Source organism: Suricata suricatta, chromosome 7 (assembly GCF_006229205.1).
Source record: "Suricata suricatta isolate VVHF042 chromosome 7, meerkat_22Aug2017_6uvM2_HiC, whole genome shotgun sequence".
In the NCBI taxonomy this organism is placed as follows: Eukaryota; Metazoa; Chordata; class Mammalia; order Carnivora; family Herpestidae; genus Suricata; species Suricata suricatta.
In genome coordinates, this window is record NC_043706.1 from 31,177,851 (window position 1) to 31,202,514 (window position 24,664).

Genomic DNA, 24,664 nt, shown 5'->3' on the forward strand with positions numbered 1-24,664 from the left:
TGTGGCCACCAATAGAGATTCCCAGAAGTCGCGTCGACTCTGACACAAGCAGCTTCCGAAAGCGCCACAGGAAGATCGCTCCGCCTCTTCCGCCTGGTGGCTATATAAGGGTAGGACGTCACTTCCGTTCTCTCTTCCACAGGAGGCCTACACGCCGCCGCTGGTGCCGCAGCCATGGTAAGAGTGGGGTTAGTGAGGGGATCTGGCGACATCCGAACCGTGACACAGAAAGTCTGCTATTAGGCGGCCGGAAACGGCCTATTCTCGGGGTTCGTAACTTTCTGTGTGAGTCTTTGGATGGCGCCCCCGGGAAGGAACGACTAGAGACATCTGGGGAGTGGGCTAAAAGAAGAGTCACTCCCCGGGCACTCGAAAGGGGTAAGGGATTGGGCGTGAATGGGGAACTCCAGTGTCCGCCACTCAGAGTCTATTTTTGGGAACGGGCAGAAGACCTGCCCCTTCCCAAAGGTTGCGTTTTCCCGGGCCCGAACACTTGCATGTCTTGTCCGCGGCACTGAGGAGTTTATGTTGTGAGGAAACTGAAGGAGGCGGGGGGGTGTCGTTGCTCCCTTCAAGCTTAACATTACCGTTTGAGATTACTGTTTGATGGTAGTTCATTCATGGTGTCTGATTCTCACCCAATCTTTGTCAGTCTCTAGTAATCCCTGAGAAGTTCCAGCACATTTTGCGAGTACTCAACACCAATATCGATGGACGGCGGAAAATAGCCTTCGCCATCACTGCAATTAAGGTAAAGTAGGGTAAGGAATGGAGAATAAGAATGAAACCTAGATTAAGACAGCTGTAAGTGAGGCAGGGTAGAAGAAACACACGTCTCAACCAGATAATCTTAGCTGCTGGGTTAAAAAAATAAAATGGTTAAAAGGGTGACTAATTCTAATTTCTCACCACATATACCACAAAGGTAAGTAAAGAAAGCCAGAGAATAGTCTCAGCATAAGCCAAGATACCTTCAGGGGCTGGGTAGTGGGTTCTGTTGACCAGAATTCACTAAAAATTTTACTGGACCATCTGCCATGATCACCTTGTGGGGTTCGTTCTAAATGTGGTTTCTGATCCCTACAGCAGTGCCTCCTGACAGCAGCCATCACTGGAAATTTATATGCTGTAGAAATTGTATAATTGTGCATGGAGAGGGGAGCACATAGAAATCCCAACAGATTCCAAGCATGAAGAAACCTATAGTTGGGAAGGAGGAGGGGGTGTCACTTCATGGTGAGCAGGGCATTTAACTCGAATGCCAGAGATGAATGAAATGCATTTCTTGTTTCTGTTGATGGGAACCAGTGTTTGGTTCATTATATGAATTAAGTTGGTGAGGGGAAGCTTGGATGTTTCCTTTCACCAACCTGATGTGAACCGGCCTTCCCAATGGAGACATTATTCTATTATGGTTTTTGTTTTGTTTTGTTTTGTTTTGTTTTGCCCATGTGTATAATTGTGGAACGGCTGAATGTGTTTTCTGCCCTTATGTGGACATTGTAGGGGTGGGGATGGTTCTGTCTGGTTCCCAATCCTCAGGTTTTGGTGCATGGTAGATGTATTAAGGCAGTGTTAGGGAATGGATCCAGGATAGCCTGGTTTCAGGAAATATAAAGGAAACAAGTATTATGTAGATAACTTCTTAATTCACAACTGTGTATCCTAGCTTTGATTCATAAGCCTGATGAGCTTTGTGTTTTCATGTTATACTGCAGGAAGCACAGCTTTCATTGGTTCTTAAATGGTATACAAAAAGATGGCTTTCTTTGGTTATTACATGAAACCAGTAAGACGGCGTAAAATACAGTACCTTCTTGAAGGGGTCTATGAGGTTTAAATGGGATAGTGAACACAGACGGGCACCGCTGGCAGGTTCAGTTCCATGCAATAAAATGAATCAAATGATTTTTTTTGGTTTTTCATTACATAATGCAAGTTATATTTACATTGTAATCAATATTAAGTGTGCTGTAGGATTGTGTCTAAAGTGTAGTACCTTGATTTAAAAATATTTTATTGCTGGAAAAAATGCTAACCATCATGAGCTTTCAAGGAGTCATGATCACAGATCACTATAACGAATAAAGTTTGACATATTGTGAGAATTACCAAAATGTAACGCCAGCACAAAGTAAGCAAGTGCTGTTAAAAAATGGCAATGACGGAGCGCCTGGGTGGCTCAGTCAGTTAAGTGTCCAGCTTCGATTCAGGTCATGATCTCACGGTTCGTGGGTTCGAGCCCCAGGTCAGGCTCTGTGCTGACAGCTAGTTCAGAGCCTGGAGCCTGCTTCGGATTCTGTCTCTCCCACTCTCTCTGACCCTCCCCTGCTCGCGCTGTCTCTTTCTGTCTCTCAAAAATAAATAAAAAACAAAAAATTATAAAAAAAGAAAAATGGCACAGATAGACGGTTCGATACAAGCCTTCATTGTGTAAAAAAAAAAAAACCACAATATCCACACAATGCAATAAAATAAGATGTGCCTCTAAAAGACGGTGATGGTTAATGGAATGTGTATGTTAATCCCTTTTTCTCTGCCTCTTTGAAATTAACTGGTTTTGTATTTACTTTCATTGAATATGTTTGTAGTGCTTTAAGGTAATTTTATGAACTTTGTAGTAAGTCTCTTCAGGATCCTGATGCTTTGCTTACCACTGGGAAAGGTTTTTCCTAGAGATAGATGCTACAGAGACTTTTTTCTAACTAGAGAGCCAGCAAATGCAATTAGCTCTTCTCTGGTGAGAGAACTAAAGCTTGGAGAAGGGTATTTTGCCAAGGATCCAGAATGGAGGGGTAATACTTGGAAACTGGAAGAGAGTGGGGGCTGGGTAAGAGGTGGGAGTCCTCAAGATGTTAAACAAATGGTAAGATTAATTGGATGGGGGAGCGCCTGGGCGGCTCAGTCAGTTAAGTGTCCGGTTTTGGCTCAGGTCAGATCTCACGGTTCGTGGGTTCGAGCCCCGCGTCGGGCTCTGTGCTGACAGCTAGCTCGGAGCCTGTTTCGGATTCCGTGTCTCCCTCTCTCTCTCTCTGACCCTCCCCTGTTCCAGCTGTCTCTCTCTGTCTCTCAAAAATAAAATAAAATAAAAAGCAATAAAAAAATTTTTTTAATTGGATGGGGAAGAATAAAGAGTGGAAACTGACGCAAGCAGAAGAGGATATTGAGAAATAATACAGGCCTTATACGAGTAATGTATGTAAGGTTGGCTGGTTTTCTGCCTTTCATCTAAATCAGGGTGATACTGCCGCCTGTGCATTATTAGGGAACCTGGGAAGTACTCACTGGCCATGTTTGAAGAATTCGTGTCTTATCTGATGAGTAACACTGCGTTAAATGTTTTCCGAGAGTAATACTAATTTGGTGTCAACTCTTCTATGACCCACGCCTGTGGGCTACAAATGAGTGATGGTGCCCTGAGTATACGCTGATGGATGGAGAAAACGGGTGGTCTTGGCAGAGAAGGGATCTAGGGATGTAATGAAGGAAGTTGTCAAGTCCATATCAGTCTGCAAACAGGCTTTCAAAAATTTTAGCTTAACAGCAGTTTTTTTTTTGATTATGGAAAATTTTTAAGGGAAGAATATTACCCATTTATGAATATTGTCCAGCTAAAAATTTGAACTCTTGTTTCATCTATACTCTTCCCTATCATTTTAAAGTAAAATATCAAACATACTGTCTTATTTGTAAATCTTTATTTAAAGTTTCATCTGTTTTGAGGGAGAGAGAATCCCAAGCAGGCTCTGCACTGTCAGCACAGAGCCCTACACCACGCTTGAACCCACAAACTGTAAAATCATGACCTGAGCCGGAAGTCAAGTTGGACACTTAACCAGCTGAGCCATCCAGGCACCCTCCCTGTCTGTAAATCTCAAATTTGAAAGAGACTTAGACCTTAATCCCCTCTGATAATTTGATAGTCTAGGTCACTACTTACAGAGAGGAAATAATTTTTCGTTTCCTGGGACTGCTGAAACAAGCTACTTGTTGGCTTAGAACAACAAAAACTTACTCCCATAGTTCTGGAGGCCAAACATCCAAAATCAAGGTGTCAGCTCCCTCAGAAACCTCTAAAAATCCAAACTTCTGGTTGCTGTTCCTTGTCTTGTTGCTGTGTCACTCCTCTTACTACATGGCCTTCTTTTCTCTGAATCCTCTCCTTTTGTGAGGATATCAGTCATTGGGTTTTTAACGAGTATATTTGGAATGACCCTTTTTCCAAACAAGGTCACATTCTAGGATTCTAGGTGGACATAACGGGGGTGGGGGCACTATTCAGTCTGGCACACCATCATTCGCCATTCAGATGTGTTTGCTTCTTGAGTTCAGGTGGCGAGGTGTACTGGTGGTGGTGCTGATACAGTGCCACCAGTGTAAGCAGAGTTTGGTTTGGGCAGTTAGCTCCCTGTGGCCTGATTATCTCTAAGCACTGACCATCAAGTTTGTGATCTTAGAAAACTGTGATCATTGAGATGAGGTGACCTGCCCAACGAATTCTGACCCTTAGAGACCCAGAGCACCACAACCCCACCCCTTGATCAACCCTGTTACCCCAAAAGTCCCTAGTCTTACTGTCGTACTACATCTGCTTTGAGAGCCAAGCCTTTGGTCCTCCACAATGCAGAGACTAGAAGGTTCTACTCTTGGGTGCTGCTGCAGTGTTTTAACCACCAGCACTCGACAAATAGATGTACTGAACAGTATGAAAAGATCTTTCTTTAGACCCGCTCCTGAATAAAGCTTGTACTTTTTTTCTTTTCCTTTAATGTTTGTTTTGGAGAGACAGCGCGAGCAGGGGAAGACAGAGAGGGAGACAGAATCTCAATCAGGCTCCAAGCTGTCAGCACAGAGCTCGATGCAGGGCTCAAGGGCTCAAACCCATGAACCATGAGATCATGACCTAAGCTGAACTCGGTATCTAGAAAAGTATAGTGTACTGGATGGTTGCAGGCTGAATAGTAGGGCTACAAAGAAAGCCAAAAAAATGAGACTCAGCCCCAAACTCCAAAACTTCTCCTCAGGGCGTGGGGCGAAGATATGCTCATGTGGTGTTGAGGAAAGCAGACATCGATCTCACCAAGAGGGCAGGAGAGCTCACGGAGGATGAGGTGAGGAAGAGGAAGGGGGGCTGGGGGTGGGCCTTGGAAGGGAGGCTATCTGTATCTGAGCTTTGTCCTGCTGACAGGTGGAACGTGTGATCACCATCATGCAGAATCCTCGCCAGTATAAGATCCCAGACTGGTTTTTGAACAGACAGAAGGATGTGAAGGATGGAAAATACAGCCAGGTATGTATTGAAAAGGGAGATTAAAGGCAGGGTGTCCAGTTAAAATTAGTCATGGGAGGTCAGTGGGTAAAGCATTGGTCACCCTCTCGTCCAAATCCAGGTCCTGGCCAATGGTCTGGACAACAAACTTCGTGAAGACTTGGAACGACTGAAGAAGATTCGGGCCCACAGAGGGCTACGCCACTTCTGGGGGTGAGTGTCTCCTCTCCCTGCCTGCCCCTAGACTCCTAGAGGGTTTTGGTGGCCTGCATTCTTTCCAGATGTTACCTTTACCATGACCTGTGACCCTTCTCTCTCCTCACCTACAGACTTCGTGTCCGAGGCCAGCACACCAAGACCACAGGCCGCAGGGGCCGCACCGTGGGTGTGTCCAAGAAGAAATAAATCTGTAGGCCTTGCTGTTAATAAATAGTTTATACACCTATGGGTTCCTTATATGTAGTTTTTATTTTTATTTATTTATTTATTTATTTTTTTTTTGAGGGAGAGCAGGGGAGGGTCAGAGAGAGGGAGCTATAATCCTGAGCAGGCTCCAGGCTCTGAGCTGTCAGCACAGAGGCTGACGCCGGGGACTCGAACCCGCAAACCGAAAGATCATGACTGGAGCCGAAGTCAGAGGCTTAACCGACTGAGCCAGCCAAGCGCACCTGTAGTTCTCTACTGGGGACGCTGATCCGGAAAGCTATCTGACTGGGCCCTGTGGGTGTTCTCTATCCTTGATGGCCTCCCTCAGCTACCCAAACCAGGTGCACTTGGTCTAGGGTAAAGCAAGGCCTTGCTACTCCCCACCCTACCAGAAGTAACTCTTTGGTGTCCACTTTCTATCGAATGCGGTCAAGAGAACACTCGGCCTGGAGGGGGAGCCTAAGGCAATTTCAAGACAACCAAGGCTTTCGGGTTGGTGTGTGGGGCTGCGTGGCACGTGTAGGTACCGCTACTCGTGACCAAGCCTAGCTTTTTTTAAAAAGAAAGCCGTGGCCTGCAGAGACGTGAGCTTCCCCTACGAAGGCACGCCTCTACATCGCTGACCCGGAAGAGCTAGGTTCCGCCGCAGAGCGAGGGGACGCGTGCGTACTTCGGGAGGGAGGCCGCGGCTAGTAGGCTGCCCAGCGCTCGCTGGATCCAAATCCCATTCGCGGTCGCGCAGAGGCCCAGCCACCGGTACTTCCTTCGCCTGCCGCTACGCCGGAAGGCGGTGTGCACGCGGCACCACACCCTCCGGGGAAGGTGGGCGGGGCCGCCACCACGAGAGGGAGAGGGGCGACTGGCGCTGCAGCGAAACCCCGCCATGGAGCCGAGCTTTGGGGCGGCGGGGCCCCGACAAGGTAACAACCCCCGCCGCCGCCCTGCTTCCCGGGCCTCGGCGGCAGGGCCCCTCCCCCGGTGCTGGTACTGGTCGCATGCTCCGCCGCTTGCTCCATCCCAGGCGTGGCCGGTTAGGCAACCAGGTCATGGAGATCCGGGCCTTCCGCCCTCTAACCGCCTCCATCTTTCCCTCCAGGTCCCTTCTGATTACGCTACACCATGCCTCTCAGCCTCTTCCGGCGCATTCTCCTTGCTGCCCTGCTGCTGGTGGTTATTTGGACCCTTTTCGGGCCCTCAGGCATTGGGGAGGAGCTGCTGAGCCTCTCGCTGGCCTCCCTGCTCCCAGCGCCCGCCTCCCCAGGGCCGCCCCTGGCCCTGCCTCGCCTCCTGATCCCCAATGTGGAGGCCTGCGGGGGTGCCGGCGCTCCACCCTTCCTGCTCATACTGGTGTGCACGGCGCCAGAGAACTTGAATCAAAGAAATGCCATTCGGGCTTCATGGGGCGGGCTGCGCCAGGCCCGAGGGCTCAGGGTGCAGACACTCTTTCTGCTGGGAGAGCCAAGCTTGCGGCATCCCACCAGGGAATCCCACGAGATCGACTTAGCACGAGAAGCAGCAACCCAGGGAGATATCTTGCAGGCGGCTTTCCAGGACTCGTACAGGAACCTTACTCTCAAGACTCTCATCGGGCTGAATTGGGCGGACAAACATTGTTCCATGGCCCGCTACATCCTCAAGACAGACGATGACGTGTTTGTCAACGTCCCTGAACTGGTATCTGAGTTGGTTCGGCGAGGGGGCCGTTGGGAACAGTGGGAGAAGAGCATGGAGCCTCCACGAGAGAATGAGTTTGGAGATGAAGAGTGGCAAGAAGGGCCCAACCTCAGGAGCCAGCCAATGCCTCTTTTGTACCTGGGCCGTGTGCACTGGCGGGTACACCCCACTCGGACACCAGGGAGCAAACACCAGATATCAGAGGAGCAGTGGCCTCCTACCTGGGGCCCCTTTCCACCCTATGCCTCTGGCACAGGGTATGTGCTGTCAGCTTCTGCTGTGCAGCTCATCCTAAAAGTGGCCAGCCGGACACCCCCTCTACCACTGGAGGATGTCTTTGTGGGGGTAAGTGCCCGACGAGGAGGCCTCACCCCAACCCATTGTGTCAAGCTGGCAGGGGCTACCCACTACCCCCTGGACCGGTGCTGCTATGGGAAATTCCTGTTGACATCCCACAGGCTGGACCCCTGGAAGATGCAGGAAGCCTGGAAGCTAGTGGGAGGCCCTGATGGGGAAAAGACTGCACCCTTCTGCTCCTGGCTCCAGGGAGTCTTGGGCATCCTAAGGTGTCGGGTAATAGCCTGGGTTCACAGCTGACAGTGCCTGGGGCCACAGCAGAGGAATGAGGAGCTCAGCCGGCACCCCTCACAGCCTTCTCTCACCCAGGCCCGTGGCAGGGGCCCTAGGCTGGCTGCAGATGGCCAGTTTCCGCTATCAGATGCTCAGTCTATCACTGAAGATGGAGGGATACAGGAGAAATCTAGGGGCCTGGCCTGCCAGCCCCAAAGATGGTCACCGGGAAGAGTAAAACAACACTGCGGTTCTCTCCAGCCACAGGAGAGGGGCACAAGCTCCTCAATAAACTTGTCTCTCTACCTCTTCGAGTACAGCGTGGTCCTCACCAGGGAGCCTGGAGGCTGCTGGATGGGAAGGACCTCTCCAGGGGCATAGGACAGAGAGAAGGAAGACCCCTAAAGAATAAGGCTAAGACCACAGTGACAGGATATGAGGTGGGGGTAGGAGGAGGACACTATGACGCCTCAGATCCTAGAGTAGTTCCATGCTGGGTGAAGGGGGGAACAGGTCCTGAGAATGATCTAGACACATTATCCAAAAAAAACCCACCTTTTTCTTTAATACCAACCCACCCCAGGATCCAGCTGTCCCTACCCAGTTGGCGAAGGGGCATATTGCCCCCTCCTTATTCCAAGAAATAGGGGCATTTCTCCACAGGCAATCATGCGGGGAGAGTGCTGTTCTCAGGCCATCCTTGGGCAGAACTCAGCGCAGAAATCTGTCCAGGGCAGATGGCCGGGCCCTCGTGGGCTCGGCCTTCTTCTCCTGCTTCTGTGCCTGCTGCTCAAGGCTCTGTCGGACTTTATCCTAGGTGGTGAAAGAGCAGCAAGGTGAGAAGTGGCAGGCTGGCAAGGGCAGAGGCACTAGCAGGAGGGCACAGCCCACGGGACGCTTGGTCCACCCCTCAGTGATCATTTACCCGGTGTTCCTCATCCATGACCTTCCTCTTTCTCTTCACCAGGCTTGCTGTAGAGCTGCGACCCTTCTGCTTTGGTTTTGGCTGGAAAGGAGCCTTGGCCTCGGGGTCGTAGCCCTAAGAGAGGAGACAAGGGTAAAATCTTAAGAGCCTCAGAGACCAGGAACTGCGGCAGCACCAGGTGCTGTGTCATACTTCTGGGGACATGGCACAGGGAAGGTTGTGGAGGGGAGAAGGGCCTGGACACTTGGGCCTGATTCATACCAGCCTCTCTATCCGCTCCTTCTTTTCTTGCTCTAAAGAGATGACATCAACCTCTGCCAGGGCTCGTGGATCCAGACAAATAAGCTCTGCAGGTATCTGAAGGTGTCACAGAGGGACAGGAATGGTAAGGAACCATAGGAGCCACAGAAGGGTGATCCAAAGAGGGACAGAAGCCAGGGGGCTGCTGAATCCACTCTTCCCAAGATCCCTGGGGCATGGGGAGCTTTCCTTACCCCCAGCCCACACCACACATAGGCACATGCTCACCTTCTCCAGCAGAGCCTTCACCTCCCACTCCTGGCGCTGCTTCTGACTCCTGTAAGGGTTACTCTCCAGGCCGTCAAAGTTGGGCTCAGCAGCCCCTGGAAAAAAGGAGAAGCATGGAGCTATAAACAGAACCAAGTCCATAAGCTCCAGCCCAACCAAGCCCTATTGCTCCTGGCTATCACAAGCCAACCCAAACTTCCATCCAGAGTTCATTCACATGGATCCCATCCCCTGGCCCACTCACCAGGTACCAGCATGCTGGTGATGCCCCCAGTGTGCCCCACCCCCAGCACGTCTTCAAAGGGGCAGAAATGAAGGCCATGCACATGGCCTGAGAGCCGGTGGGTGAGGTAAGGCTGCTCCATGGAGGGTGGGCTGGCCTTGCCCTGCCCCGCCCAAATGTTGACCACGTCACCCATGCCTGCAGCCAGCAGTCCCCGCTGGGAAAAGGCCAGGTGTCCTGCTCCCTGGGGCAGGGTCCGAGCATTCAGAGGCTGGAACGTCCCTCGTAAATCAAAGATCTTCAGCTGGTGGTCTAGGCCAGAGGTGGCCATGTACCTAGTAGAGAGGGGGAGGTCAATTAACTTGCAGTGTGGGCTTACTGAGCAGGCCTGTGGTCAAGTGCAGACATAAAGTCTTGGTGGGGAGAAACAAATTTTATTTCCCTTTTACAGATGAGGAAACTGAAGCTCAGAGAAATATAATCAAATCAGAGTGAATGGTAGAGCTAGGATTCAAGTCCAGCCTGTCTCTAGTGTCTGCGCTCTCTTTTTATACTACTTTCTTTTTTAACGTTTATCCATTTTTGAGATGGAGAGAGACAGAGCACGAGTAGGGGAGAGGCAGAGAGAGGGAGACACAGAATACAAAGCAGTCTCCAGGCTCTGAGCTGTCAGCAAGGAGCCCGATGTGGGCTGGTGATGCCCCATCGAACTGACGGACCACAAGATCGTGACCTGAGCCAGTCAGACACTTAACCAACTGAGCTACCCAGGCGCCCCATTAGTGTCTGGTCTCTTAATCAAAGGGACAGTGTGCACACCCGTCTGTACCTAAATGAGATGTCCCACTGCACACACTGGGAGCACAGTAGCTCAGCAAAGAGGATCAACAGCATTGATCAGGGAGGACTTCTAGGAGCTTTCTAGGTCATTCTCAAGAAACACATATACCAAGTACAAATGAATTAATATTAGAGTGTGGAGATGGTGAGATGGAAGCAGAGGCTTGTTTTGGGGATTAGTGGGACACGTCAGGAGGATCACAAGGGAACAAATGGCAGGGGCTCTTTAAACTCAGACTGAGGACCCAGAGACCCTAACACTGGTCGCTGGCAATGACAGACCACAAGCGGAAGCTTGTGAGGACCTGAGAAAACCTTAGGAAGTAATGAAGTAATAAGCTAGGAGACCCTGCGCCACCCCCTCTTTCCCTGGAAAAAGGGAGGGCAATCCTCTCAAGGAGTCGTGCACTGTAGTTTGTTTTCCAAGGTTGGAGCTTCTATGTTCACGATGTTCCTCAGAGAAGTAGGCTAAAGGGAGACCAGCCAGTCCACGGGGTCCAAGTTTGCCAAGAGGCCACAGACTCTCTTTTTAGCCTTGGCTGTGAGCCCAAGAGGGTACCAAAGGGCTCCGATGAGAGGGACTAGCTCTGTGATGGGGCTGAATAGAGGTCCAGCTGGACACTACTCCTCACAAGACAATCCAGGCCCCAGCTCCACCAGATGGAAAGACCATCACTGCAAATCAGGAATTACCGAGGGCTCCTGGGACACAGGTCACACCCTTCGGTCACCCCTCAACTCAAGGGAACATACGGGCTTCTCTCCCCGCACACACCCGCCTTTGGGATCCCCTGCACAAATACCAGCCCACTGACCAGAGGGCATCCAGGCTACACTACCATGCTACTAACCCTGCAGAACACAGTCTAGCTCTGAGAATCCAAGCCAATCCTTAATGGCAGCCTCCAGAATGTCTCAGGGAAGCCAGTAAGCCTCATCTCGAGCCCCTGTGGCTTATCTGAGGTGCTCTTGAGAAGGACCAGAGATAAGCAGAGTTGGGCCAAAATCAAGAACCAGAGCTGTTCCCAAGGTGTTGACCCAATCTCAGGGAACTAAATGATTAGGCCTTGGGCACAGCAGCTGCTGACCAAAGCAGTCCAGGGAAGGCAAACCACAACACAGGTTCCATGGCCCACAGAAAGCGCTCTCCTAGAGCTGGGCTGGCATCAATACAGAGTAAAAACGGTTGCACAAACCACTCGTCCCCTAAGGTACAACTATGGGAGAGCAAGGGTGTCTGAGTATCTGGAAAGTTTACAAGCTGGTGGCTACTGGGCTGTTCCTTTCCCAGACTTTTTAATGTTCATTTCTGAGAGAGAAAGAACATGCGAGTGCGCAAGTAGAGGGGCAGAGAGAGAGCAGAATCAAAAGCAGGCTCTGGGGTCTGAGCTATCAGCACACAGCCTGATGCAGGGCTCGAATTCATGAATCATGAGATCATGACCTGAGCCAAAGTTGGACACTTAACTGACTGAGCCACCCAGGCACCCCCCTTTTTTCTTTACAGACTTTCTTTGAAACCATTTGAAAATAAAGTTATGGAGTTTATGCTTCATATGCAAGATTCCCAAGCAGCAGTGTAAGAGGAAAGCAGCACCCAGGACATGCCAGCAGGAGGAACAACAGAGGCTGCAAAGTGGCTGTGAGCATCACACCTGTTCACAGGAGGCAGCAAGGATGGACAGAAATGGACCTCGGAGAGCCCCTTGAGGGAAAAGCTGCCAGGACCTCACAGGGACGCACGGGCAGTAATGAAGGGATGCCGCCAAAGCAAGTACTAGAGCCTGGGCACCCAGAAAGCACCCAGCCAACAGCAATTTGGTTCCTGGCCTTACTGATGGCTGATCACAGAGCTGTGTAGCTAGCCAGAGATGTCAAGTCAAATTCTGGGTGACCAGAAAATGTGGCAGAAAGGGAGCAAGCCAGGAGGAACTCCGGCAATGGGATGACCTACCCGCGATGGACACATTAAATCAGCGGCAACAGAAGACAACTCAGTAGGAACTAAGTGCATCTCCTGGCAGGACATTTCTTTCAACCACAGTCCCCTGCTCCTGAACATAAGGTAGAATACTACCCCAGGACAGGCTCAATGGCCTCTTCACCCTCAGCACAGAGCCCAGCCCTCAGCAGGTGCCCAGTGAGTGCCTGACAATGAAAGGAATTAAGAGGAACTGATCCCATTAGAGGGAACTCGTGTTGAAAACAGTGTGCCAGGTCCGCACTCACGTACACGTCAAATAGCGCAGCTGGGCAGCTTCAAACTCTCAGGAGGCGCAGCGATTCAAATCAAGCCCCCCACTCCTACCCCTAACGTCACCAGCCAGACCTCGAGAGAATGATCATCTTCAATGATGCCAGCGGTGAAACCCAGGGCTTCGCACTTCCTGGGCACTGCGCTAAACCCTCTAGGCTTTAACTCATGTTGGCTTGGGCCATCTGTGATGGCCTGTGAGCCAAGACCAGGCCTGGCACACTACGGCCCATGCGCCAAACAAAGCCAGCCCACCACCTGCTTCTGTACAGCCCTGGAGCTCCCAGTGGTTTTGACGTTTTACGTCAGATGAAACAAAAAATAAAAAACCTTTTGAAACAGGTGAAAAGTGTAGGAGATGCGAATCTCAGTGTCGGCAGAGGAAGTTTTACTGGAACACAACCACATGGCCTCTTCTGCAGCTGCTTTTGCACAAGAGCACAGGAGAGTGGTCCACACCGACACCCGTTTGACATCTCATCTTTGCACCACTGTGGGCGCACCACAACGCACAATGACACTGTTATAACTGGACAGCATGTCAGCACCACCTCTCTCACGATCTGTGTGAAAGGTTTTCAAAGACAAAACAGGGAAAATCTCTCCCCAGATCAATGCTAACAAGCATCTGCAAGTGAGTTTGATGATTTAGAATACTGTAACTTTTAACATTAACTGAGCAAAATATTATCCTCAAAACGAAAAACCCAGTTCTTCCCATCAGCAGACCTGTATTACAAAAATGCTATGCTCAATTATTATATTTTAAATTTTATTGCTTAAGAAACTTGTGATACTTTGTTTTCTCTTAAGTACCTACATAATACATTCAAATTTCCCTCTCAGCTAACAAAACCTTAAGTCTTTACTGTCTGGCTCTTTACAGAAAAAGCTTTCTGCCCCTTGAGCTAGATACTCATCCCCACTCTTGGGGTGATGAGAGAGTGCGGCACACGGAGGTTACAGAATGTACCCATGCTTCTGTGGCCCGTCAGTGGTTAACACCAGGATTTAAACCTAGGTAGCTTGACTGCGAGTCTGTGCTCCTAAAGGCACACTGCTTTCTATACTCTTCTACCCAGCTGCAACTTCCCCAGCACCTCGTGACCAAACAAGTGACTTACGTGCCTGTAGAATCTACTGCCACAGCCCGGACCCCACCACGATGACAGAGAATCTTTGCCAGTGGCTCCTTCATGGCTGGACTCCATAAGGACACAGTCCCTGGATGTGAGAGGAAAGGAGCTGAGGTTCTCAACAGGTGCTAAAGGGATGACACCTGGGAAAGATGGGGTCCCGAGGCCAAGAGGGAACACGAGGGAGGAACAGGGGCTACCTAAAGGGATGTGCAAAGTGCAAACATAGAAGCAAAGCAGGTCAGGGTGGTCAGAGAGTCAAAGCTCAACTAGAGACTAACCGTTGCTGTGTCCGAGATGGATGACGGCATTGTAAGGGTTCTCAGTCATGACATCGAGACGTCCAGCCCGAGCATTCAGAGCTGCCACAATCTTTCCCACTGACACGTCCAGGTAGGTCAGAAACCCTGTCTCTGACTGAGCGAGAGAGAGAGAATGAGTCCTAATTGCCCTCTGTCATTCTACTGGGATCCCAGAGAAGAAGCGGTCTTCTCAACGGCTGCCACCCAGTCCCCGTGCTCCATAGCTACTCACAGCTGTGACCAAGAGGAAGTGGAAAGGCAGGAACTCAAGCCGTGTGACTCGGTCACAGCGGCGGATACAGTGGAGCTCGATACCCTGGTTGTCATAAATGTGAAGCCAACGATTCTGAGCGACGGCAAGCAGTGCCTCTGAATGCAGAAACCTGGGAGGAAGGGAAGAGTGGTTCAGTGGGAAAAGGGGTCAAGGGATCATCATTCAATCAGGAATGGGATGCTCACCCCCACTGACCGGATGTCCCGCACTGCCTCCATGACATTGATCTCGCACATGAGCCTCTTTGTTACCCAGTCAAGGGTGGCCACATGACCCCGGCGCCCTCCAAAAGCCAGGTGTCTGTTGGAGGCAGAGAACAGGCAGTGTCAGTGCAGGGAAGCACAGTGACTCAGACCATCTGAGGTCTGCCCCACACCAGCCCCTCCTCTCCAGATGAGATGCTTTACATGCTCAACCTCACATGCAAGCGAATCACAGGACCCTCCCCACATCATTGGTATAACATACAACGGCATGGCTGAGGTGAGTGTGACCGAAGTGGTTAGTGGTTAAGTCCTAGTCCAAGAGTCACTGACAGCCCGCCCTACCTTCCAGTTCGGGAGTAATTCAGTCTGTAGGGTCCAAACTGCCGCAAGTTCAAATCAAAGTGCTGGGAAAGGGAACAGCATTTAAAAAAAAAAAAAAGTCAAGAAAAATATTGGCTCCTTTCAGTAATTCCCTCTTCTAGTCCCCATTTCCGTCTTGCTCTGCACCACCAATCCAGCCAGTGGCCCCTTTTCCAACCTCAGACTCACCTTGGCTGCACTTGCAATATCCACAGCCTCCACAATGTCCGCCTGGCGTATCTTTGCCGTATCCTCCCCATCCTCCCCTTCCAGAAACCTAGAAGTGAGTTATTAGCAATAAAACTTCCTAATATGAAGTGAGTGCACCAGCATGAAAATGAGAAGAGCCAGCTTCATAAAGCAAGGCCGGAGGAGGCCCACATGAGAGTCCACTTACCCGGGTTCCTCAACAAGAAGCAGCTGAGAGAGAGCAGCTTTAGTGCTTGTTTCCTGTTCCTCCGCTTCTGCCACCTCAAGTCGGCGTCGGGTTTTAGACTTGGAATGGGGCAGCTATAATACCGTTGGTGGGGAGAAGTGTGGGAAAAGAATCAGACATTATGTAGGGTTCCACGAGAGCCACACAGCCCCCCTTCAACCCCACTCATATACTCCCGGGCTGCAACCCTTCCCCACTCTCAGACTGATCCTCACCTCTTTGGATTTGTCAATGCGACAGAACTTCTGAGCCACCTCCACAGGAACGGGGGCAGGGCCTGGAAATGGATCCTGGGCCTGGGGAAGGAGGTAGCAATTAGCAGACAGACTAGGGTTGACCCCAACCCTCGCACCCATAAGGCACAAAGCGACTTGCCCCACCACCTTATCAGACCCAAGTCTCACCCCCGACAAGCTTCGCTGAGGCTCCGGATTTCTCAGCTCTCGGGATTTCTTCGGGAGCTGAGGCTTTCTGGAGATCCGAGACTTTTTTGGGAAGTTAGTGTTCTTTGGCCTCTGGTGGCGGAGCTCACGATTCCTCTTCTTGTTACCAGAAGGCCCTGGAAAAGCTCCCGCAGCGGTCAGAGTGGTTTCTTCCTCCCAGTACCTCCGGGGTTTCTACAGGCAGATCAGGAGCTCTAACAATCCGCAGCCCGCGCCGCGCCCCGCCCCCCTGCAAGCCCGCAGCTAAAAACTTCCCTTCCACCCCAGGGAGGTCTCTACCTTCTTCTTGGCCTGAAGTCTGTTCTTCTTGGGCGGGACATCCCTGCCCGGCTTGGGGGCTGTCTCCATCTAGCCCACCCGAAAAGACGACCCACGTGCAAAACTCCTCAGCTGTCCCACGGTCGGCTTGGAAGCTCCCGGAAGTCCGCCGGTCCTCATCCAATCAGCGCCGTACCAGGTCTGAAGCCTTCTAGGCTCCATCTTAAATGAGGGCTCATTCTCTCTCTCTCGAGGGGCGGGCGGGCCTTGGTCCCTCCATCTGGAGCAGCAGCAGCTTATGCCCAAGTAATGAATGAAAGGTAATCTGAGTCTGGGGCCCAAGTAAGTATAGTTTCTCTTTCCGGCTTCCTTTCCCCATCTTGCCTAAAACTTCCCGAGTCCTATCTTTTTGGCGGAACACCAATCATTAAACCTGCCAAAACTACAGTTCCCGACATGCATAGGAGGGCAACTTCCGGCGCTCTTTTCCCAGCGTTCTTTGTTTACTTCCAGGTTTAGTAATAGTGAAGGGAGAACGTGAGTAGGGCTGGGTTTCGGTTGAGAGGTTTGGGGTCTTGCTTCAGCCGCCTCCTCCTGGGGCCGGGGTAGAGTGGCTCTGCTGGACGGGGACAGGCTGTGGTGTCCTGGAAGGCTGCCTCTCAAGAGTGCTGTCATTTCCGCAGGCCAGGCCAGAAAGGGGAGCTTGAGAGTATCTCCCAGAGTGAGACCCAGCGCCCCTCTCCTGCTCCCCACAGGCCTTCGTCCCCGCCATGGCTGAGCTAATTCAGAAGAAGCTACAGGGAGAAGTGGAGAAATATCAACAGCTACAGAAGGGTAAGGGAGCAGGGTTGGTGCAGCCTCGCCCCAATCCCTTTATTCACAGCCCAGAGCCAAACCAAGACGATGTTTTCTGCCCGAGTCCTCGCGTGCAGCTCCTTCCCCCATCGCAGTGCTCTTCTCCACCCAGTGATCTGCCGCCCCATCCATGCCTACTTCCTCAGCTCCATTTTTTTCTTTTCAGCATTGGGGTCAGGGGGCACATTTGATGTTTCTAATCAAACCTTTCCTTCCAACCCCCAGATTTGAGTAAATCCATGTCAGGGCGGCAAAAGCTTGAGGCGCAACTAACAGAAAATAATATTGTGAAGGAGGTGAGAAAAGGATTTGCGGGGGGTGGGGTGCTGGGGAGGAGGGACCTGTACTGGCAGTGATTGTGATCATGTATGTCCCATCCCTCCACCAGGAACTGGCCCTTCTAGATGGGTCCAACGTGGTCTTTAAACTTCTGGGTCCTGTGCTGGTCAAACAGGAGCTGGGAGAGGCTCGGGCCACAGTGGGGAAGAGGCTGGACTACATCACAGCTGAAATGTGAGTCTTTCTTCCACCAGCCTGCAGTGCACCCAACAGCGCTGGCAGAAGGGTGTTCCGGAACCATTGTAGAGTAGTTCCCAGAGTCTCCCCCCCCCCCCCCGGTTGTCCAGTTCCTCCAAATCCTCCCCCAGATCGCAAAGTTCTTTCCCATCAATCTCTTCCTTGCCTTCGCCACCCTCCATAGCAAGTTCCACTAATTTCTCATTTGCTTCTTTGTCTCTCTTGCCTCTCCTCAGTAAGCGATACGAATCCCAGCTCCGCGACCTCGAACGGCAGTCAGAGCAACAGAGGGAGACCCTGGCTCAGCTGCAGCAGGAGTTCCAGCGGGCCCAGGCAGCCAAGGCAGGGGCTTCTGGGAAGGCCTGACCCCGCGGTGGGGGGAGGGGGAGGGGAGGGACTGAGGCAGCTCTAGGGTCTATACTGTAGCTAATAAAATGTGAAAATGCCTGGCTGTTTTCTGACCAGCCACTTCTGTCGTGATTGTCTCGCATCCGTCCCCCGGGCCCTATTCACTTTATACATACACCACCACCATCACTCCCTCAGGTCCATATTCTTGTGACTGGAATCTCTGCGGCAGAGTGATCCTCTTTCTTGAGAGTAAAATCTGAAATGTCTCAAATCTCCTTGCCTGTATATGCAACGCCGAACTCTCCCTTATCTTGCTTGGCAAGCCCCTTTGGAAACATGAGAGGGGCATTTATGTCCCAAGCTGTTGGGAAGGTCAATTTAATTGCAGAACTCACAATAGTCTAAACAGAGACCCCAGGATGAAATATGGTGACCCTCCTTGCTGTGATTTCTTGTCATCCTCCAAATAGCCCTGGCCTCTCTCGTCAGTCTCTTTCTGGAATGTGTTTGCATGTAGCGTAGTCAGATTTGAAATCCCAACGTGGAATGACCTGTGATGTTGTCAACCCTCCAAGTTTAGACAGGTACCCACAAAGTTGTTCTTGATTTCTTTGTCCTAAAATTGTTTCTTACAAATTTTCAACCACGGGTTATTCTTCATGCTGGTCACTTTCATTGGGTGGGCAGTACTTGACATGGGTCTGTGACAACGGAGGAGAAAAACTTAGGAGCAAATAAAAGGACTGGGGTAGAGGGGTTTCTGGGGAGGAATAAACTTGGGAGGAAACCGTTTCCACCAACACCTCGCTTTCAGCGATGGAATAGAACCGGGCACAGAAAACACCGGGCTCCTTCTTGTTACCTGGCATCTACCCTCAGCCATCTCTCCACCCCCACTCCCCGCGGCTAGACCATACACACTGCAAGGACAGGGGAGTAGGATTTAGGTAGTGTTTTGGTTTATTATCTTAGTGTTGTCACAGTGACAGGCAACCCCAGGGCAGGAAAAAGAACTCCTACTAGAACCTACTTCTTGCCATCCCCTCTCCCCAGGGCTCAGAGCCTCTAGGCTTTTCTTCTCCCCCTCCTTGTAGGCCTCTCCTTGGCCCTTGGCATGCTAGGATGTGGCCAGGAATCAAAAACGGATCCTTTTCCAGCACTAGCTGTGTGCTGCATTCATGGAAAGTAGGGAGCTATACACAGGTATCCAACTTGGTTACCAAGATTACCAGTTCTCACACAGCTGAATCTCTCAGCCTCCTGGTAAACCAGTGGCACTTCACTGCCCCAGGGTGGTAGGCCGCCTTTCTGGATTTCTTCCCAGTGCAACAGGACTGCCGCCATTCAGCTGGCGACCCACATGTGCTATGGCCACCATGCGTTCTGTGGAGCCAGCAGGACTTCCTCCTCAGAACAGTGCCCGGGCAATCTTCCTCCCTGTGGCCTTGATCCTGGGAAAAGAACCCCCACCTCCCTCGCTTGGGGGAGTTCCTGAGGCAGAGGGGCTGCTGGTGAGACTCAGTGTAGCAAGAGAGGGCCTCCGCCGCTGCCGCAGGAGGAAATCATGTGAAGCTCCGTCCATAGCATAGAAGACATTAGCGGAGGGGGGGATGGTCAGCTCTGTAAGATCAGAGAGGGTGTGTCGAGAACAGCACGGTCATTCCCCCCACGACCCCCTGGCCGTGGCCTCGTTCCCGCGCTGGGCACCACTCTCCTCCCGAGTCGGCCTTCCCTCATGGCCTCTCACCTCGCTCCCCTGGCAGCAGCTGCACTAGCTCATACTCCGAAGCCACTGCAGAATCACGATTGTTTTTCTTAAGGACGCGACTGATGACACTTGGAGCCTTGTCCTGGCTTGTCACCTGGCAGGACAGAGACCAAAAGAGCAATAAATTGGCCATCACCTCTGCTTTCTGTCCTTTCAGCTCTAACCACTGATCCCAACCCAAGATGGTTACCAATGCCAAACACTTTAGAATGAACAGGGCAACCCTCTTCGGTGGCCCCCTGGACTCCACAAGCCCGTACCCCACAGTGTTCAGTGAAATAGCCCTGCTTCCCTGTCAGGAAACTGCCGTTGGTTCTGAAAATCTAACATGGCCACCAAAATTCAAGGTGCAGCAGCCGATGCAAAGTAGCCTTTAAAATAAAACAGCTGCCAAAACCATGGGGCGCCTGCGTGGCGCGTCAGTTACACGTCCGACTCCCGGTTTCAGCTCAGGTCATGATCTCACAGTTGGGGGATCCAGCACGGAGCCTGCTTGGGATGCTCTCTCTCCCTCTCCCTCTGCCCCTTCCGCACTCGAGTGTGCACACTCTCTGCCCCTCCCAAAATAAGTAAACATAAAAATAATAATAAAACACTGCCATAACCAAAGGTCAGAATTAAAACGAGAGTCATCCCCCATTCGGCAGCCCCGCAAGGCATCGTCCTTCTCCCCCCAGCCCCAGCCCACAGCTTCCTCACCAAGATGCTCTTGTAGACGCTGCCATCCTCCCCCAGCTCCATCTGCACGCGGATGATTCGGCAATCAGAGGCCCCTGGCCCAGGCCCCCCTCCCCCACATCCAGTCCCCCTGGAGGCCCCCTCTGCACCCCCACTGAGTGGGGAGCCACAGGAGGCAGAGCGGCGATGGCCTCGGGAAGGCCTGGGAGAGGACGCTGGGGGAGAGAGGTGGCTGGGGTCAGCCGGACTGTGCAAGGACGGAGTGCTTTCCAGGGCAGAGTCCAGAGATGAGACAGACGGCCACTTCATGTGCTGGGGACAAACAACATGGGGCGCTGGCATGAAGGCAGAGATGTCAAGCAAGAAACATTCAAAGGGCAGGGTCAGTGTTGAGGTCAGAGGTCAGGAGCAGGGCTCACCTGGGCCAGCCGGGTCAGCAGAGGAGCGGGGGTTTCAGGTACCTCATCTCCCCCGACGCTGGGCCGGTCCCAGGAGACAAGAGGTGTGGGACCGCCAACAGAGCCCAGAACCCTGCAGTGGCAAGAGACTGGGGGCGTCAGAGGAAGAAGGGCTCCTCTCCCAAGTAGCCTCCCCAAGGCACTACCCCCTAACCGCGGACTCCCTCACTCTGTCCACTGTGAGATGACCAGTGTTGGCCGAAGCACCCGTGGGGCAGGAGGGTCACTGGTACCAGGTGGCTCCACCTCACACGACACTCGGTGGCTGTGAAGATGGGGGTAAACGGGCAGAAGTCAGGATGTGACACACCAACCCCCACACTCAGCCGCAGCTCTGGAGTCCCAACCTCACCCAGCCAGTCACCTCTGGGCCTCCGTCAGTGGCCGGAGCCCCTGCAGCCACCGCTGGATATCGGGGTCAGGTCGGAGGTCATAGCCACGACATTCGTTCTGGAGCCGCCGCAGTTCAGAAAGGACAGCAAACTCCTAAGAAGGAGCCCACAGTCTGCAGAAGCCAAAACTCAGGGACCCCCAACATCCCCCTCCCCTTCCTGGGACATGACCGGGGTGTCTAACATCCAGCCCACGCACTCCCCTCACCTTCCTCCGCTTGTCAAAATTGATGTATCGGTTCTGCAAGAATAATGGGGATGGGGTGAAGCCCGACCCTGCTCCAGAGAGAATGTCCCCTCTTCCAAGCACACACACATCCACGTCCAACTCACACACATTTCATTCACTAGGCCTCTGACTCTTCTGTCCTTTCCCTGGCTTCCCCTCACTCCTGTCACGCCCTAAGCCCTCTACCTTACCCTTGAAATTGAATGATCAGAGGAAAAATTAGGGCTCCGAGAGAATGAGGAATTTGCCCAAGTTCCCGGTGTTTGTTTATTTAAAAAATGCTACATATGCTTACATTTCAGGCGTGTTCTGAGCACTTGCCAAACATTAATTCATGTAATCCTCATAATAACAGACTGACATAGACACTGTCACTGGTTTCCCATTTCCAAATCACTAGACACAAAGAGGTCAACCAATTTGCCCAAGTAACAGAATCAGAATTCCCGCAAGCTGGCTTGAGCCCTGGAGTTTAGCGCTAACACCCCAAGGCACCTTTCTGGAAGGTCTGTCTGGCCCAGAGGCCCATTTGTTCCCTCCTCACAATGCACACAGTAACACACACACATCACCGACCTCCAGCTCATCCTTGGAGGCTGCATCCAGCATCACGAGGTCCTTCAAGAAGGTGCCAAGATATGGGACCACACCCTGAGGTCAGAGGTCAGGATCAGACACCCCGCCCCTGATCTAAGGGCTCTCCAATTGCTCTGCACGTTCCTATCCCATTGCCTCGGAGGACAAATGTAATTCCCCCGCCCTGCTAGGCCTCCCCTCTCCATTCCACAGACTGCTGCCCCCCCCCGCCCCCCACTCCTTACTCCTTCACAACCGCCTCCCAACTAGTCACTCACTCCACCCCGGGAGCCAGACTTCGGGGCTTTCTTGGAATTTGCCTCCAGAGAGGGCTGCAGCTTCACCTCCTAGTGGGGACAGAACGAGGAGATGAAGGTGTGGGATGGGGAGCAGGGGCAGCTGGGAACGCAGGGAACAGGGCCTTCCTTACCTGTAAGAGGAGCTCCCGGCTCTGGGAATAATTATCCTCCTCGGAGAAAATCTGGCAGAGGCTGGAGAAGACTCTGAGGCTGTCCCTGAGGGGTGGAAGGCAGCAACCCTGAGGATGGGCCAGGCTCGCCCCCAGGCCGCTTCCCAGCCCTCAGCTCCAGGCGGTGCCCCACCCTCCCTACCTGGCTGCTTCCCCCCAGGCTGATCGAAGCCTGTGGATGGGGCTGGACTGCAGAGCCGACACAACAGCATAAACCGAAGAGAAGTTTCGGAGCAGACGACACTCCTGTGGGGGTCACAGAGGCAGGCCAGAGCTTTGGGACCTCTCCCCACACCAGGGTCCCCAACAGGGCCAAGCCTCTCTCTCTCTTACCTCTGCCACACGGATCCACTTCTCCAGGAGCCGAGCCCTCTGGGGAGGACGGAGTGGCCGAATGGTCACCTCTCCAGGCCCCTCTCCAGTTGAGGTGGCTCCCAGGACAGAGCTGACCACTGCCCCTGCCACCTTGTTGAACTGTGTGACAGTAGCTCTGACAGATGGGCAGAGGTGGGAATGTCCTGGCCGGTCTCTATGACCCCACAGGCTCCCCAGGCACTGAGAGGGGACCAGATTGAGAAACAGCTCCTGCAGGGCAGAGGGCAGAGGTTAAGGTTCATAGTCAAGCGAGGTCAGCCTTCCAATATCAGGGGTGTGAGGATCTCAGGTGGCGAAGGAACCAAAGGGGCACAAGGGGAAAAGAAGGAAAGGTCAAAACTGAGTGGACAGAGGAGGCTGGGAGCTGGATCAGGATGGGTTGGAAGCAAGGAAAGGATCTGGAGTCAGGGAGAGGTTAGTAAGGGGGCAGGGGGCATAGGGTCAGAGGTCAGGGTCTCACCGCATCTAGCAGGGTCAGCTGTTCGGCCAAGTGGTCAGCGAGGAACACCAGGACATCCGTGGGGTCAGCAGGGGGGTCGCCGGGGAGGGCCAGGGGCTTAGGAAGGTCGGGGGCTTGGGGGTCCACCCGGGACCGGAGGTTGCGGATGAGGTCAGCGCTGCCCCCCCCAACACCCTCCCCTGCTGCATACCCTGTCCGAAGCAAGAAGCTCTCAAGCCGGTCAAGTTGACCCTTGACCTCAGAGCCAAAATCCTCAGGGTGAGAGGCCAGCCAGGTTGACAGTACAGAGATGGCTACCCTGGGAGAAGGGGAATCAGCCAGGGGTCAGGTGAAGCTGCAGCTCACCCAGAGGGAACAGTGAGGTTAACAGTCAGGGGTCACTCACCCTATTGTCCTCTCAAGTTCATCAGTAGGATGAGATTCAAGAGCTTCCAGCCTGGGAAAAAGAAGAGATTCTATCTGCCCATTTTTTCCAAAGCCTCAGTGGCTTTGACTATTTTGGTGGGATTTTCTGGCTTTAAAAAGCCAGATATCTCTCTCATCCTTGGTCCCTTATGACGCTGACCTGTCAGCCACAAGCCCTAGCAGGGCAGGCGTGGAGGTGAAGGCCCGGTGGGTGGCCAGGAGAGCTGATGTGAAGGTCACGTCAGCCCCTGATGTCCGAGCATCCAGCAAGTGTCTGACCAGGGCTTCCAGAGTGCCAGCTCGGAGCCTTCGAGAGGAACGTGGGGGAGGCGTTGGGGCCTGCTGGAGACAGAAGGACAATTACTGACCCTTTTTTCACCTTTGTCCTTATATCGCTGGGGAAAATCCCAGACCTAGGCATGGTCCAGGCTCGTCACTTTAGATGCAGAGAAGGCAAAAGACTTGATCTCAGTCACACGGCAGAGTCCAGGTCTCTAGACCTCCAGCTTAGCACTCTGGCCAAAAAGTTTGCCAGAGTAAGGGGGACTGGGAGATGATGGGTCAGAGGTGAGAAGCCAAAGTCAGGATCTCACCAGGGGATCAAGAGGCCGATACTGGCGGCTTGTGACAGTAAAGATGGCACCATCCTCCTCCTCATCCCAGACAGACACAGGGGCCTGGAGGAGCAAGGAAAGGGAAGTCAGACAGTCCCACACCAACCTCACAGGCCCCAGCCCTCACCCCAGGCCCTACTCCTCCCTCTGTACCCCTCACCTGTGGTGGCAGGGGACAGTACCAGCGAGTGCGAGGGGTGGGGGGGGCTGGTGACCCCAGGTCTCCCCCACTGGGGCCCAGACAGCCCCCCCCAAGCCGCCTCAAGGCCCGGTGGAGTCGAGGGGGTAGCAGTGGGGAGGTGGGCGGAATGCACAAACCCTGGGCCTGGAGACCGCTGTGGCCCTTTCCCCCCAGAGCTGAACCCCAACACAGCAGAGAAACAAGGTGCAAGGG

General features: G+C 52.6%; 5 protein-coding genes across 10 annotated transcripts in view; 3 read left to right on the forward strand and 2 right to left on the reverse strand.

Annotated features, from left to right (window-relative positions):
* Positions 1-95: 95 nt before the first annotated feature.
* Positions 96-5,714, forward strand: RPS18 (ribosomal protein S18). 2 transcript variants are annotated; one of them, XM_029945259.1, is made up of 6 exons: positions 96-177; positions 653-751; positions 5,025-5,111; positions 5,189-5,290; positions 5,391-5,482; positions 5,599-5,714. In XM_029945259.1, the coding sequence occupies exons 1-6, from the start codon at positions 175-177 to the stop codon at positions 5,672-5,674; spliced, it is 459 nt and encodes a 152-aa protein (XP_029801119.1). In that variant the 5' UTR covers positions 96-174; the 3' UTR covers positions 5,675-5,714. The 2 variants fall into 2 exon arrangements, with proteins under 2 accessions (XP_029801119.1, XP_029801120.1); XM_029945260.1 differs by having other exon boundaries at positions 5,216-5,290.
* Positions 5,715-6,344: 630 nt separating this feature from the next.
* On the forward strand, positions 6,345-8,245 carry B3GALT4 (beta-1,3-galactosyltransferase 4). The gene is made up of 2 exons (XM_029944085.1): positions 6,345-6,615; positions 6,792-8,245. Exon 2 carries the CDS (start codon positions 6,815-6,817, stop codon positions 7,964-7,966), a length of 1,152 nt encoding a protein of 383 aa, XP_029799945.1. The 5' UTR covers positions 6,345-6,615; positions 6,792-6,814; the 3' UTR covers positions 7,967-8,245.
* A 230-nt stretch (positions 8,246-8,475) lies between these two features.
* On the reverse strand, positions 8,476-16,293 carry WDR46 (WD repeat domain 46). The gene is made up of 15 exons (XM_029944083.1): positions 16,146-16,293; positions 15,828-16,040; positions 15,639-15,719; positions 15,385-15,497; positions 15,177-15,264; positions 14,970-15,031; positions 14,617-14,721; positions 14,380-14,530; positions 14,127-14,262; positions 13,834-13,933; positions 9,637-9,950; positions 9,393-9,487; positions 9,126-9,221; positions 8,865-8,978; positions 8,476-8,752 (listed from the first exon to the last, which is right to left on the reverse strand). Exons 1-15 carry the CDS (start codon positions 16,212-16,214, stop codon positions 8,651-8,653), a joined length of 1,839 nt encoding a protein of 612 aa, XP_029799943.1. The 5' UTR covers positions 16,215-16,293; the 3' UTR covers positions 8,476-8,650.
* Positions 16,294-16,368: 75 nt separating this feature from the next.
* PFDN6 (prefoldin subunit 6) lies at positions 16,369-17,959 on the forward strand. 4 transcript variants are annotated; one of them, XM_029944089.1, is made up of 5 exons: positions 16,369-16,444; positions 16,880-16,958; positions 17,205-17,275; positions 17,368-17,492; positions 17,732-17,959. In XM_029944089.1, exons 2-5 carry the CDS (start codon positions 16,895-16,897, stop codon positions 17,859-17,861), a joined length of 390 nt encoding a protein of 129 aa, XP_029799949.1. In that variant the 5' UTR covers positions 16,369-16,444; positions 16,880-16,894; the 3' UTR covers positions 17,862-17,959. The 4 variants fall into 4 exon arrangements, with proteins under 4 accessions (XP_029799949.1, XP_029799950.1, XP_029799947.1 ...); XM_029944090.1 differs by having other exon boundaries at positions 16,402-16,466; XM_029944087.1 differs by lacking the exon at positions 16,369-16,444 and adding an exon at positions 16,621-16,661 and having other exon boundaries at positions 16,808-16,958.
* Positions 17,960-18,783: 824 nt separating this feature from the next.
* RGL2 (ral guanine nucleotide dissociation stimulator like 2) overlaps positions 18,784-24,664 on the reverse strand; it is a 7,325-nt gene continuing 1,444 nt past the window's right edge. The window contains exons 3-18 of one of the 2 annotated variants that reach the window (XM_029944081.1): positions 24,250-24,333; positions 23,817-23,995; positions 23,637-23,687; positions 23,252-23,549; positions 22,750-23,001; positions 22,559-22,662; positions 22,378-22,462; positions 22,226-22,294; positions 21,948-22,022; positions 21,351-21,383; positions 21,115-21,236; positions 20,920-21,015; positions 20,712-20,823; positions 20,314-20,604; positions 19,594-19,708; positions 18,784-19,466 (exon numbers count right to left, since the gene is read on the reverse strand). In XM_029944081.1, coding sequence (XP_029799941.1) covers positions 19,255-19,466; positions 19,594-19,708; positions 20,314-20,604; positions 20,712-20,823; positions 20,920-21,015; positions 21,115-21,236; positions 21,351-21,383; positions 21,948-22,022; positions 22,226-22,294; positions 22,378-22,462; positions 22,559-22,662; positions 22,750-23,001; positions 23,252-23,549; positions 23,637-23,687; positions 23,817-23,995; positions 24,250-24,333 — 2,178 coding nt within the window. In that variant the 3' untranslated portion in view covers positions 18,784-19,254. Of the gene's footprint in view, positions 19,467-19,593; positions 19,709-20,313; positions 20,605-20,711; positions 20,824-20,919; positions 21,016-21,114; positions 21,237-21,350; positions 21,384-21,947; positions 22,023-22,225; positions 22,295-22,377; positions 22,463-22,558; positions 22,663-22,749; positions 23,002-23,251; positions 23,550-23,636; positions 23,688-23,816; positions 23,999-24,249; positions 24,334-24,664 lie in introns of both variants that reach the window. The other variant, XM_029944080.1, reaches the window with a different exon arrangement.

Bases quoted from the DNA above. Each gene is read 5' to 3' on its own strand.
- RPS18 (XM_029945259.1), top strand. The intron at 5,291-5,390 runs GTATGTATTGAA...GTCCAAATCCAG, and splicing joins AGGATGGAAAATACAGCCAG to GTCCTGGCCAATGGTCTGGA. The intron at 5,483-5,598 runs GTGAGTGTCTCC...CCTCACCTACAG, and splicing joins GGGCTACGCCACTTCTGGGG to ACTTCGTGTCCGAGGCCAGC.
- WDR46 (XM_029944083.1), bottom strand. From the start codon at position 16,214: ATGGAGACAGCCCCCAAGCCGGGCAGGGATGTCCCGCCCAAGAAGAAC. The intron at 15,032-15,176 runs GTGAGTCTGAGG...TCCCTTTCCCAG, and splicing joins ATATTGCAAGTGCAGCCAAG to CACTTTGATTTGAACTTGCG. The intron at 14,722-14,969 runs GTAGGGCGGGCT...TGCCTCCAACAG, and splicing joins AATTACTCCCGAACTGGAAG to ACACCTGGCTTTTGGAGGGC.
- PFDN6 (XM_029944089.1), top strand. From the start codon at position 16,895: ATGGCTGAGCTAATTCAGAAGAAGCTACAGGGAGAAGTGGAGAAATAT. The intron at 17,276-17,367 runs GTGAGAAAAGGA...TCCCTCCACCAG, and splicing joins AAAATAATATTGTGAAGGAG to GAACTGGCCCTTCTAGATGG. The intron at 17,493-17,731 runs GTGAGTCTTTCT...GCCTCTCCTCAG, and splicing joins GACTACATCACAGCTGAAAT to TAAGCGATACGAATCCCAGC.
- B3GALT4 (XM_029944085.1), top strand. From the start codon at position 6,815: ATGCCTCTCAGCCTCTTCCGGCGCATTCTCCTTGCTGCCCTGCTGCTG.